The following is a 14,274-nucleotide window of genomic DNA, read 5'->3' as shown; positions in this document are numbered from 1 at the left end:
ATTATTTAAGTCAATTATAGTTTTCATAGTACACAATACAAAAGCAAGAAATACCAACAGTCAAATGATAGCACAGGATCTGTGTCCCTGAATTATATGCACACTGTGATAGGATACAGGTGTACTATGTTTATATAAAAATATATCCAACATTTAATGAACTGTACTTGGAACTCTCCTAGGCCAACTTGGCAACAGAAACTGTAATTTTAACTTATTTCCACGGTATTTTTGAGATATTTGTTTGCGGGCTAATTATCTTTTATGCTAAAGAATAGTGACAAAATTAATCATCCGTTTAATCTATACTTTGCTCTTATTTTTATTCTTTTGATCAGTCATCCAGTTGCTAGGGATTCAAATCTCATTAGTCAGCATTTCATAATTCCATATTTAGAAATATAATAAAGACAGTATTTTAAGTCACTTCAGGATTTGCTTGGGAATTGGTCCAGGAGATGAAGTCAACTTAATCCAGTTTTACAATCTACACTTGGAATAGAACAGCTGAGATGTAAATAATTACTGAAATGTTGCCTTCATTCTGCGTAGCGTGTCCTGGATTTTTCGAGAATGTTTTTCTGCTGGTATCTGATGGAAGTTGGCACAGTTGTCAGCTGCCAAGGCAGAAATGTCTGCATCTTTAAAATGAGTTATTCTTTGCCTGAGGTAAGACTGCAGCTTGAAATCTGGTGTGTAGGTATAAGGATTCTCTTGAAATGCATGAACTTGGCTCACAACTTTTGCAATATTTCTTCAAAGAGAATATGGTAAAAAAGATTAGTTTGATTTGCTGCTGAAAAAAAAAAAAAACAACCAAACCCCCCCCAAACCCAAACCCTCAAACTTTAAAGTAAATTCAAAAACATCGAGCATTCTCTTCTCTAGTATATGTCTCTTTAGTTCATGTCAAAATGACTGAAACTATTCAAATTGCTAACTGTGAAATGTTGCATTAGCTCTCACTACCCCATTAGACAATATTCTATTTTAAAAAGTAAGGTGACATGATTAAAATAATTACCGAAGTTTAGTCCACTTGTGAGCTCCATTTGTCATTGTGAACCCTCCCGTTTCAAGCTGTTGCACGTGCATAGCCAAAACATGGGCTGATGGAATCGTTGGAAGTGTTTTGAATCTTTCTCCTTCCATCAAGCACAAACTGTCACTTTTCAAAAACACCTAGTTTAAAAATGCACACAGGTAAGTATCAGGACAGGTTTTCCAAGAAGTTCTCCACTTTAAGTGTTCAGCACTTATTTGTCACAAATTTTAACTTTTGGCATTGAAATTGAAGACAACATTATGGACTGGTGGCAAAAGTGCAGAAATAAAGTAACTTTAATCGAAAGTACATCATAGGTAATTTTTAGTTGTCCTAAATCACAGCCAAAATAACATTTTAGAACTTCTCTCTACGATTTAAAATTGGATAGACCAGGAAGAGAATGCCTTTTAAGATTTTTCAGAACACATTAAAGCCACAAAGCTCCTGCAGAGATCATCAGAAGCGTATCTAATGTCCTAGCTTGGTTTGAATTTTCTTTTTTCTTAGTCACGCAGGATACATTTTTAAGAAATTAAGATGAAAATTAATGTAATAAATTAAAGGCTGTTGTGGAGTCTCCTTCTCTGGAGACTTTGAAAACCCACCTGGATAATCCTGTGCAACCTGCTCTAGAAGAACCTGCTTTAGCAGAGGAGTTGGACTAGATGATCTCCAGAGGTCCCTTCCTATTCCTAAACTCTCAGATTAAGAGTCAACAATTTAAATCAAATTAAAATCTCCTTCGTAATACAAAGAAACAATTATAGCTTTCATCCTGTAAAGGCACCCCTTTAAGCGGATCTTGCATCTCACCCAACCCTAAAGAAGTATTTTTAAATTAAAGACTTTTTGCCATACCTCAACAGCCTTGAGTTCCTCCATTATTTCAGCTACTTTTGCAGGTAAAATTTTCCAGGCCTTACAAGAAAACAAAATATATTTTTGTTTTTCACCTAAAAGTCCATTTTTGAGCAAAATTATGTTAAGCAAAATAGTTACAGAACAGATTCCCAAACTTACTGGTAACTGTCGTACAATAAGATTTTCCAAGCCTGCTAGGATTTGCATAGCAGTAGCAAAATTTCTTTGTTCATAGCAGCATTTTGCTATAAGAAGAAATTTTGATAGCAAGCTCATCTGCAGCTGAAAAAAAAATTTAAGACATACTGTATATATATAAGATATACTAAATATATGTATAATAAATCTCCATAATAAAATTGAGAGGGAAGAAAAAGATTGAATGTATTAACAAAATTTTTGACTGCAGTAACATTTTCCTCCAACACAAGTTTTCTCTTTTCTGTCACCAACGTGCCCTTGTGACATTTATTCTCCCCAGGCAACCCATTTCTTACATTCTATTAGGTTCTGACACCTGCTACTACAAAACTTCCCTGTGACAACAAACCAAATTATTAAGTGCCCACTCACAGGGGTATTTCAGAATATTTCTTGCAGCTTTGCTACATAGCAACTCGTATATGACAAACAGCAAATAACCGTTTCATAACTAATAATACAATAAAACAATGACGAACCTTGGACGTGTGACATGTTACAATTTCAGCAGCAACCCAGGTGCTGATATTGTCTGCATTTCTTAATAGTTGTAGAAGGTACTGGTCTTGTACGCACTTCGACAGAAACAGATTACTGACTTTAAGTGAAACCGTCTCAGTAGAAATCGCTCTATGGAGAGAATGGGAAAAAAGGCAAAAGTAATTCATGCCGACTTTGGATTTTCAAAGAAATTCTCGACTGTGAAGATACCAACTTCTAACCATTTAAAATAATTTTGCAGTGCTTGCAGTCTTGATTTTATAATATTTTACAAAGCACATAGTGAGCTATGTATGTTACTTTTTCTTCCTTCTAATTACGAGATAATTGTATGTGATTACAAAATAGGCATATGCAGTATACATTTCTGTACATAGACACCTTCACCACTTGTTAATGAATAAAACAAAGCATCCAATCTGACAGAAAATAATAGCCAGAAATCCAAACTCATTAAAAACTGCAGTCACGTAAGACATCAGGTCTGATACCTAGTGGCACCACACAGTTTGTTTCCCATGCCTGAACCCCCAAAATCAGTAAAACCCGCTGCCATTCAACCATCTGAACAGATGAGCTGCTTTAGGTGTTCATTCCCTGCCCTTAGACAGAAAAATCTACTACAAATAGTGCAATTAACAAGTACTAATTAGAAGCTAGCTGAATCCACTGGGTACGTAAGTAGACATTAGCCAAACACAATTAGGTCCATGTGGCTGGATGAAAACATTAATTACTGTTGAGCAAGTACTTTACACAGGTTGGTAAACACTCTAGTAACTACAGCAAAATTCTTACATATCTGTAAATACTGATACTGCATCAACCTAGCAGTGAACGACGAACACTGCCCAGAAAGGCTGTGGAGCTTCTATCCACATTCAGAACCCAACTGCACATGATTCCGGGCAATCTGCTCAAGGCAGGGCATTGGACTTCACGATCTTGAGATGTCTTTTCCAATCTCATCTATTCTGTGATTCTGTAATGGTCGTTGAGATTTTATATGCATAAGCATTATCAAGTAGCCTGTTTCAGAACCATTACCATTTTTTTTTATGAAGCAACACCCCTAACACAAGTCTTCAGAAATATTTCCGCCTGACCCACTTCACGTTTCAAAGAAATCACCTTGCAAATGTGACCTACCACATAAACATATGTGCATAGGTACCTGTATTTACAGGTACATACATAAAATCTCCTGAAATTCTAAAATCAATGTAAACAGACTATCTAGTCTGTTGAAAATATATTAATTATTTAAAATGTCTCTCTCTTTCTGGAGGTATTAAAGGTGTAACACAATAAGTTTTTGTGCATCAGCAGAATAGAAGGGCAGTTAAAATAAGCAACTTACTTTTGGACAGCACCACATTTGTCTTTAACACCAAGTGCTCTTGAATTTAGAAAGTGTACTGGATGACATTTATGAAATACTTCCTAAACAAAAAGAGCAAGATACATCTGTTGTTAGATTTAACAGTTCATCTACAGTGCTTGGGGATAAAAATGACAGAGGTTCCCCCTCTCTGCCCTGCCTTCAGCAAATTTATCAGAGGGATCACAGCCTAAGAATAGAATTAGTCAGTCTAAATTATACTGTAGAGATCTAAATTATCAGATTATTTTGATTCAAAGCCTTATGAAATGGTATGAAATAAGCTTGAAACCGGGTTGGGAAATGCTGGAGAAAGGAGACTGAGATAAAGTAAGAAGATAGGTATTATTTGATCTTCCAAGTAAACATGGTCCTTTGTACCTGTTGCAGTAACGTCAGCTGAAAACAAAGCTGTTGTGCACTGTATTCTATTAACAGATATGGTCCCACTTCATCTGCTTTAGCAAAGGAGACTGGGAATTCTTCCGTAAAACTGTTATAGCTTGGCTTTGGCAAAACTGACGAAGTAGTGTACAGCCGCTCTCTGTGATATTGTGCAATTGGTCCCAGACCTTTGGCAAGTTTCCAGTTAAAGTTCTGTAGAAAAAAAACATACGTAAAGCTAAAACTTTTCTAAAGCAAACATTACGTCTCCCCTTGATTCAACTTTCTGGAATGTTTTGTTAGAGAAACACCTTTGTGGATGCAAAGCTCTTCAGCTGTTCAAGATTAGCCCAGACGCTAATTGGTTTATTCAGCACTGTTATTTTAGGCTAATATAATATGCACAGTTGATGAGTCTGAGCAAGAGGTTACTGGATCTCAATCAATAATTGAAACTTCTATGTATTCAAGCTTGCTGCCATAAAATAGTTCATATTCTTAAGTTTTATTTTGTGTTCTACCTATTAGTATCTCTTTTTATTTCTTCCACTCTTTTTGCTTAGAATCAAACAGCCCTTTCCAAAGAGATATTTATTTTTCCATTCTTTTCCCTTCTTCCAGTATCATTATGATGCAATAAAAGTTTATGTTTCTCTACTCTGCTTGCTCTTCATCGGTTAAATCCCCCTTATACCTCACGGCATTCTGCACCTTTATTGAGGCTGATTCTAAATTCAGCTTGCACATTATTGATACATTTGACTTCCACATCAAATTTTTGTTGCTCTGTAGAGAGATCTTCATTCAACAAAAGCCTACAGTATGTTCCAGGTTCTGGGGTTATTTTTCACTAGCACACTATGTGAATCAATAAATACAGACAGAAGTTCAGAGCAGCTTTTGCTACAAGCTTTGAAGTTCTAGCAGAAAACACCTCACCCCCCACTGTTTTCCTTTACAGACTTACAAATACACCTGCCTAATAAAAAGTATTAATGTTTGACAAGGAGGAAAATGTTTCCTAGTAACTGAGTCATGTGCTAATATCAAGCATAAAGAGTTCAATGCTCATAATTTTAATTATTTGGTTTATTACTACTGAAACAGCTGACAGGGTGCAATTAAGGCTTAAGATGACTTCCACTGTTTAGGTCTTTGATACTTTCAAAAGAAAATTTAAAACACAGGTACATGAATTTTACTAAATTAGGGTGTAGACCCTAAGGGGGATACTCTAGTTTTTCTCAGAAAATAATATATGGAAATGTGCTCCGTATACTGCAAGTCTGAAGAAAACACATGCCTTTCTGGAAACATCTTCTGAAAGCTTTTTACATAAAGAATATAATGTTTTTCTCTCCTTCTCGCCCTCCTCTTCACATTTGGCCGTGCTGGAGTACTGCAGAGCACTGCCGCTTTTCCTGGCAGAAGCATTCTCAAGCAAGGACAACAAACGCTCACCGTAGCCATTTAATGGAGCAACCTGCAAATGCAAAACAGCTTAACAGAATATTGAACTCAATTCCCCCATAAAGTATAAGCAAGACACAATATTTTGTAAGATTCACAACTATCCAAAACTAGGCATATTGAACATAGTTGTCAAAAACAGCAGTATTTTTCTTTTATTTTAAATGTAATTAAGACAGTTTTTTTGCAATTACAATCTTATGTATATCTTACATATACTGTAACAGACTCGATTTTTTTTTCCCTTAAAGCTTCTCCTGAAATTCTGACTCACCTTAGAAGAAATAAATTCTTTCAGAGTACATAGAAGGTCCATATTTGTTGCAAAGTCTACACTATAGCAGTCCTCAATCCAAGCCTGCAGGATGTAGAAACTGCGGTTACATATTTTGGTAAGTGATGTGGAAGGATCCAGGCTTGCACTGTTGAGAAGAAAAAGGCACTTATTTCACCAAAATTGATAGCCAATTCCAATTTAAAAAATAAGTGTTGAAAAAACCACAAGTATTATTTGATATTGACTGTACTATCGCAAATTCTTACGTTTCATGACCCTAGAAACCATGGCTCTATGGAATCAAAGCTATGGTTGCACTTACAACCCATCACCGAACAACTGGCAAAAATAAGACTCAGATTCAGAAGAAAAAATAAGTAAGCACATTGTCATTGTTCTAGTTTTACTCTCACTTGTCAAGAGTCTTACAAAAACAAACATTGAAATTCAATTTAACTAAGTTGTTCCTTTCAGAAACAGCTATTTGCCATTGGGGGGAAAAATCAATTGTGCTTTGATAACATTTTTCACAAGAAATTACTATACCTGGATAAAGTGCTGCTGATTCTATCAAGAAGAAACTGCAAAAATTCTTCTTGTGTGCAGAAATAGCGAAATGTGTAGAGAAACTGCTGCACATAACCTTCTAAAAATGCATTTCTGTGAAGCACAAGAAAAGCTTCAGACAAGCAAGAACACAATTTTTCTTGAATTAGTTCAGCAACAGCAAAAAAAAATCTTCAAAATATCAAGAATTAACAGGGATTTAAAATTACCAAGCTCTACATAAATTTTATTTTACACATCAAATATTGTGATTGCCAACACTGAAAGCATAATTTAAAAAAAAATGTTTATCTACTTGCAATTTTGTGAAAAACCACTTTAACATTTCTATTAGTATCAAAAGTTACATTCTAAATAGTATGGAAGAATATATTTCATTTTATTCTATCATCTCACTTGATGTTGTTTTAAAGACTTTTACTGTAATAACAGGATAAAAAGTAGATACTTTGAGGAAGAAAATATTTCTTCCAGCTCTAATTAGAGCACTATTGCTTTAATGACAGGATATACTTATTATACACATTAAAAAAAGATGCATTTTATTTTTATATATATATAAACACACACACTCACGCTCTTCACACAGGTTAATGATCATGTCTCCCTGATAGCTTATGGCTAACCATGAAAGTTTGTCTGATGAATGGAAGCTCTGATTCCAAAATAATTTGTTCACTTTGTGCAAAATTTGAGCTACCAAGAAAAGCAGCACTCAGGATAAGTAACCGGGTCTGAGTCAGTATGAGCTGGGAGAAGTAGCTGGGAAGAAGTTGCTCCTTCTGCAGTGTCACAGCAAGTCTGATGGAGTCTCAGACGTTTTCCATTCTTCATACTATTACGGTTCAGGTACCTTAAAAAAACACTGCCCTCACCCTAGTTGAGGCTTAAAGGACATCTCTGTACCCACTTAAGCCCTGAGATAAGCCTACATCTTGATCAGATCCAAGGCTGGAGGCAACAATCTGTAAAGCAGAACCTATACATCTTCACATCCACACCCTATTAATAAGAAATATCAAATTCTGAAGAATCGTTTCATTTCTGGCAGTTATATAAAGCCTTGATTGCATGGGAACTATCAGGGCAAAACCTCAAAGAAGAATAAAAAAGTTTAAAGTTAGTTTTTGGTTTATTAACAAATGCTTTGAGTTTTAATCAAATCCAAACTTAGCTGTTTGGCTTATTTCTTATCAGACTGCCTTTTGCCATTTCCATGCCCATTTCTCTAGATAAGCGGTCACAGAAATAACATTAAACTTCATACAAGAGAGAAGAATTTATGCAATGTTGAGTAACTAGGATTTATCACAGAGGCTGTTTTTTCCTGAACTAGCAATTATGCCTCAACCCACTCCCAATTAAGGATGTGCAAAAAATACTCTACCTAGAATATAAGTAAGCCATTAAACCAAGTGGTGTACCAGCCTGCAGAACTCTTATTCCATTTTGATTATTACACTGGTGTTTCTCTGTGTTATAGTAAAGAAGCAATGATGACTCATCCGTAGGTGCTACATCCATGGTGTTAGTTCTCCCGTTGTGAATGACTGTAGGCAGCAGACAGGATTCCACACCCCACTGCTCTGCATACATGATCTGCTCAAGGATGCAAAGCCATGAAAAAATAAAATGTAGGAAAATAAAGAATAAAATCCACAGAAAATGCAGTTAACTCAGCTTAAAGCCAAATCACATTTCACACAATTTTTTTCCCTTTTCAAACAAGACTAGTAGCAACTACCTTTATTTTAATAATTATTTTAGCTCCTACTTAGTCACTTTGATGCAAAACATTCCACTTTCACATAGTGACTTGAGCAGCCAGCTACACTGATGCACAGTGAAATGAAACACAGCCAAACTAAAGTCTGACTTGCCTGCATGTATTTCTTCACCAGTTCCAGAAACTGTACTTTTGACTTCATCTCTTGTAGCTCTCCTCTCAATTTTAGCAACATAGATTTAGCTTCAGGTCCTTTAGGTTTAAAACACAGTGTAAGAACATCAAAGAACCTGATTTAGAGAAAAAAAAATCCTTGTAAATACTATGTCCCCTTTTCATTACTGGCAATCTTACCTTTGCTGCTTCCTTCTTTCTGCAGTAGTTTCTGGTAAAACTTTATAGTCTTTCTGTAATTTTTTGTCTCTATCATTAGCAATTGTTCTAGTTCCTATTTGAAGAGAAAAAGGATTCTGATCAGAGTGGTAAATGCAAGGTTGTAGTAGGAAACTGACATTTTAGGAGAGAATTATTTTGTATGAAACAAAGAACATCCAGACAGGCAAGAATATGACATTAGCCAGGAAGAACCACCTTTCACACCTGTGCTCACAGGCAAGTTACAGCAGGCATCAGCTGTCCCCAGAAAAGCACTTGTTGGGCCACAGTTCTACAACTTCAGAACTGGAGCTGGTTTGTGTATGATGGGACAGCGTTAAAGGTTGTCTGAATCTGTTTATATAAATATGCCTTTAGTTGCAATTGCACTTGTGTGGTTGTTTTCAAGTGCGTTTTTAGAAGTTACACTCAGAAGTCATCCAGAATTAAAAGTGATGGGTTCTGAAATCAGTGCAGACCCCAGAAATGCTCCATTAAGCGGCTGACCTATAACTGCGACAAGAACTGAATGTTTGACTGAAAGCGATGGTTTTCAAACAAGCGTCATTACATTATATTATACAAGCAGGTCAGAAGGCAGACAGGAGAGTTGCTCTATAAATAAAGGACATACCAGTTTTGAAGTTTAGCTTACATAGTTTATATATTTATGCATTTTACATAACTGAAAAAATAAACTAAATTTCTACAGAATTATATAACTTAAGTAATGGATAGAAATGAAAGTGATTTGGCTTCTCACAACAAAATGTAAACATTTATAATTGTTTGCATATCAAAGGTTTCATTATTTCACTAACCAATGAAAATGGGCCATCCACTTTGGGTTCAACTTCTGATTTATTATGAAACAACAAACATGATGTGTGTTGTGTTTTATAAAAAGTGGTGGCTTTTGCACTTGGGTCCTAAGCTAACTACCAGTGACCCAGTTACATGAAACAGCATTTTAAATGGAGTATGTTCACTGATTGCAGCAGACAGAACTCCCACAAGCAGAGTGATCAGAAAACACACAGCTCAGAGCTAACATATCAAACAACAGATTGGTAAATAGGTTAGCTTTAATGGGATGGACTTACTGGAAATTAATTTGAGCTTGAGAAAAACCTGTCACTTTTCTGGAAAAGCTCAAAAGGTTTAACAACATAGTTCATTAGCAGCAAGAGTCACAAAAGCCCTGTGGATTTTAAGACTTGCACAGGCATCACAGACAGAATAGTGAAAGCACAGAAAAGCTATTATCCAGATTCCGAATTGGAAACTTGCTTTTACTTAACAGGGTTTTTTTTGTTTCATCAATTAAAGTGAAACCAAGTCGATTAAGAGACTATAAGCGTGGCCATTTTCTGATGTTTGGAACATAGTGGACAGAAGCGGTTTGTCCCCCAAATAACTTCAGGTGAGCAGCAATGAAGTCAGTAGCAAATTCCCGGTATATTCCACAACACCTTCCATTTTAGGTAGGTCTAGAATATAAACATTTTTTGATGAATCTATACATTCAATTGTTCTGTTCCCTCTGAAATAACATTTCATTTTGTCAGGGCACTTTTCTGTAGAACATCTCTTAGTTCAGGGAACAAAGTATTGACAAATGATTGACTTTGCTTACTTTGGAAAATTGCAAATTTCAATCTGTCCTTGAAGTGTACATTTTTTTTTCATATGCTAAAGGGTAGCTCCAACAAAGGATGCAGAATATTGGCAGAAGAAAAAGGAAAAGAGAAGAGGAATGGGAAAGGGAAAACTGCGGCCAGAATATGCAAAACCTTTGCTAGAAATGCCCACAGCTTGAGTGCACCAAAGGTTAGTGGAGACTCTTACAGGAAGCTTATGAGAATGGGGGGATAACTGAAACCTAGTGCAGGCAAAGAGTAAACAGGCAAAGGTTAAGGATGAAGGTTTGGGGCTGTGAGAGAAATCACCTTATCAGACTGCAGGAAAAAGCTCTTCTCATTGTGATAGCAGAGTTGGACATCACCTTGGAGAAACGGCAGCCCTAGTGGCTACCTTCCTTTCTTGCTCTGCTGCAAGGACTTAGTTTGGTTTGCTTGGATGCGCTCTGTGCAAGGGTGCAAAATCAGCAGCTCCTGGACTAGAGGTGATGTGAGGCAGGGAACATATACTTGCCTGTCTGAGGACTAACTTTTCTAAATGCAGATGAACCTTTGCTGACCTTAGGAACCACAACAATCTATCTGATAAGCACCTAACACAGTAAAGCATTAATTATATTTATGACATTTGAAAGTGTCACCTTGATCCATAAATATTTTATTTTTATGCTAGCTATTTCACATTCCTTCCAAACATAAGAGTACATATTACCATTTTAAAAATCGTAATAGCTTAAAATAATTCTTAATATTGGTCATCATATAACAAATGTTTTATTTTTTTGCAAAAAAATTAAATCACAACCTAAGGTGCAGACAATATCCAAGAGGTTCCAGCAGAAAAATAGAAAAGTTAATTATTTTCATGACAGATTATTTAATTCTATCAAAAATATAATTGTATATTCTGGCACTCAGTTTCGCAGAATTTGCATGTTCTCAAACCTACTTACAGGTATACAAAATGAATTAATTTAATTGTATTAGTTTTAGAAAGTGAATAAAAGCGCATTTGAATTATATGAATATTTCCATTGAGGAGGTAAGTGTATTAATGAGGTGTGCATGTCTCCAAAACTGTAATTTGTTGTATGGTTAGACTCTCCTTCAGTACTCAGTTCCAGCTGCAGACTAGACTTGAACTGACCAAGCAGACCTACCCGTATAAAAGAGCAGTGCCACTAAGTCAGGACAAATGGAGTCAAAGCTCAAGTGTCTGTCTTCAGACAGACTGTCAATAGCAACTCCCAAACACTGCTTTAGCTCACTTCACTGCAAAGCTGTAGAATCAGCTCAACTGTATTGCTGACTCTTAAAAAAATCTGCCAGAGACCTGCGGCAAAAAGTTGGTTGATGTAATCCTTGCCAGACAATGAGAACTAGACTACAGTTAATCAAGGAACTGGTTTCTGAAGTACAGCTAGTTAATAGCTGATTTAAAAAAGCGTGGAGACAAACAGCTCTACCTTACAAGAGAGGCAGAACTTTCCTCTAGCAACTCAAACCACCATCCTGCTTGAAACAGTCCATTAAAAGTCTTCCTTTGGACCTTGCAGACCTCCTGGACTGGAAATTTGAGATGTATTTTCTCCACTAGATTTCAGAAGTTGGGAACTAGAATAATTCACTTTTTTGAGCTTCTACTTTGGCAGACAACTCAGGAACACAAAAGGATTCCAGGTGCCCCTATACTAATGCTCTTCCAGGTTTAATAACTATTTTTCTTAATTTTTTTTTTCTTTTCCTTGCCATGAACTAGCTGCAGCTGTACACATTTCTACAGTTTCATTTATTATCCTTATTCTGTGGCTTCAGACTTGAAATATTTACAAAAATAGGTACAAACTGCAGTTTGTTAGAGATAGATGCTCAGATGTAAAAATTAAGTAAATGTCATCAGTATTATCTTCAAGGGAATGGAAGACCTTGCTAATCTAAAACAACCCACTCCCCCTACCCATGCTCCCCCATGTCTCCCCAAGCTGTTTAAAAGGCATGAGGCTGCATTCATCGTTTCCAAGATCAGCCATTTCCAAGAGAGGACATGAACATTCTTCTGGCAAATGGTGAGAAGCTGTCAGGGAATTAACCTTGACCAACAAAAAGGGCTCAGAGGGCATGACAGGGATGACCTCTTGAGAGCCCGCAATGTGCATTGGTCATAGTCATTCTTAGCTCTTCTCTATAATATTACCATCATGGGGTTGGTGCATATGGCAGACCATAATTTTTCCAGATAATTTCAGAAAGAGGATAGGTTGTAGGTTAGTGATCATCAATTTCATATCAGCGCTCTTTGTTTTGGAAGTCTATCCTTATGCTGGTTTATTGATAAGACATCACAAATCTTGGGATTTAAAAACACTTGAGAGTCAGTATTTAAAAGAAGGTTTCAACTCACTACAACACAACAAATATTATCATACTTTTAAGCAGCAAGTAAAGAGGTATTAATGATTTTAAATCAATGTACTCACCACTTTTTTAGCATCTATATTTTGTGACTCACTTGATTTCTGCTTTCCAAGATTTTTCATGTAACTATGAACTTCTGAATCAAAACATTCAGCTCCATAAAATGCACTGCTCCAACCAGGACTACAGCCATGAAAGTCAGGTAGATTGGGAGACACAAGGTAGCTGTTTCCAGCTATTTTTATCATGGTCTCTTCCTCTGGCTCTGTGTTTTCTTCTGCAAAACCTGGACCAATACAACAGCTGTTGCTTTGTAAACATCGTTCTGCTTTCTCTGTAGGGATAGTATTCTGCAGCCTCAATTCCTTTTTGAAATTATCTGAAGGTGACGCATCAAAATCCATTTCAGCTATTGATGTATTTATCATGGGCTCAGCCTTCTCATCAAAGATTGCTGCTGCTTCTCCTAAAGGGGGATGGGGGGGTAAATGAAATAGTGGTCATGCTTATTTTGGCTCTTTGCTTTCTTTTTCTCAACTATACATTGTAAAATTATAAAAGTTAAAGAAATTTTAGAGCTATTAAACAACAGTTAAGCAATACATTTTTGAAAATAACAAATTATTTTCTCAAGAAGCATTTAAACAAAACATAGTTCAGAAGCTTTAAAACAAAAGGTAAATATGTCAGACCTGTGCACGCATTAGTAAAAACCTCAGCTCTTGAGGTTTTTTCCATCCGTAAGTCTTGAGCTTTTATTCCATACATAGAGGGCAAAAGTACTTGATACAGACAACGGGGACATACGTGTTAAACTTTCTACTCCTACAGGACTTACTCCTTGAGCTACGATGGGACTTCTTTCCAGTTATAACAGCTACTACTAACCTTAAGGGACTGAGGCAACAGTCAAAGGTTGGTATGATGATGACAGGAGCTTTTATGCCTGCCAGAACTCTCCATTTTCACTTGAGCAACCCTCCAGGGCTTAGATATGTTACCTTGGAGTCAAACGGACCTAAGTTACTGTTGCAAAGAAATCACACACCCCATGGGAAAGACTGGCTCCACATTTGCAGTCATTCAGAGCCAAAATGGAAAATTGTAAGATGGAATGGCAGCAGCCAAGTGCAAACTTAGGAATTTATGTTAACAATGTAGGGATATAAGCCATTCTATAAAGAATACACAGTTTAACATTGCCCAAAACAGAGAGGTAAACAAGTTTAAGTGCTAAAACCTGGCTGAACTATCTTGAAAAAAAAAAAAAAAAAAAAGAAATTCTGACACAACCAACCAAATACAAGCTGTCCATAAATACACCAAGCCTAGAAGAGGTAGGGAGTTTCTTGGTTTTGGTTTTTTTTTTTTTGGGGGGGGGGGGTTTTTTTTTTTTTTTAAATGGTTTTCCCCCCCCCCCCTCTGTTT

The 14,274-nt window shown here is 36.3% G+C and overlaps 1 protein-coding gene across 1 annotated transcript in view; it reads right to left on the bottom strand.

Annotated features, from left to right (window-relative positions):
- Window positions 1-341: 341 nt before the first annotated feature.
- The window catches only part of KNDC1 (kinase non-catalytic C-lobe domain (KIND) containing 1), a 55,551-nt gene continuing 41,618 nt past the window's right edge, over window positions 342-14,274 (bottom strand). Inside the window, exons 17-30 of the mRNA XM_010138029.1 lie at window positions 12,909-13,312; window positions 8,771-8,864; window positions 8,571-8,668; window positions 8,078-8,289; window positions 6,670-6,783; window positions 6,121-6,268; window positions 5,680-5,859; window positions 4,374-4,589; window positions 3,972-4,054; window positions 2,590-2,740; window positions 2,069-2,191; window positions 1,907-1,966; window positions 1,025-1,182; window positions 342-754 (exon numbers count right to left, since the gene is read on the bottom strand). Of these exons, the coding sequence (XP_010136331.1) occupies window positions 523-754; window positions 1,025-1,182; window positions 1,907-1,966; window positions 2,069-2,191; window positions 2,590-2,740; window positions 3,972-4,054; window positions 4,374-4,589; window positions 5,680-5,859; window positions 6,121-6,268; window positions 6,670-6,783; window positions 8,078-8,289; window positions 8,571-8,668; window positions 8,771-8,864; window positions 12,909-13,312 (2,273 nt within the window). The 3' untranslated portion in view covers window positions 342-522. The remainder of the gene's footprint in view (window positions 755-1,024; window positions 1,183-1,906; window positions 1,967-2,068; window positions 2,192-2,589; window positions 2,741-3,971; window positions 4,055-4,373; window positions 4,590-5,679; window positions 5,860-6,120; window positions 6,269-6,669; window positions 6,784-8,077; window positions 8,290-8,570; window positions 8,669-8,770; window positions 8,865-12,908; window positions 13,313-14,274) is intronic.

The sequence above is a fragment of the Buceros rhinoceros genome, unplaced genomic scaffold, assembly GCF_000710305.1.
Source record: "Buceros rhinoceros silvestris isolate BGI_N320 unplaced genomic scaffold, ASM71030v1 scaffold14236, whole genome shotgun sequence".
NCBI classification, from domain to species: domain Eukaryota; kingdom Metazoa; phylum Chordata; class Aves; order Bucerotiformes; family Bucerotidae; genus Buceros; species Buceros rhinoceros.
The sequence above is the reverse complement of the archived record's forward strand: the minus strand, read 5'-3'. Positions and strand labels throughout refer to the sequence as shown.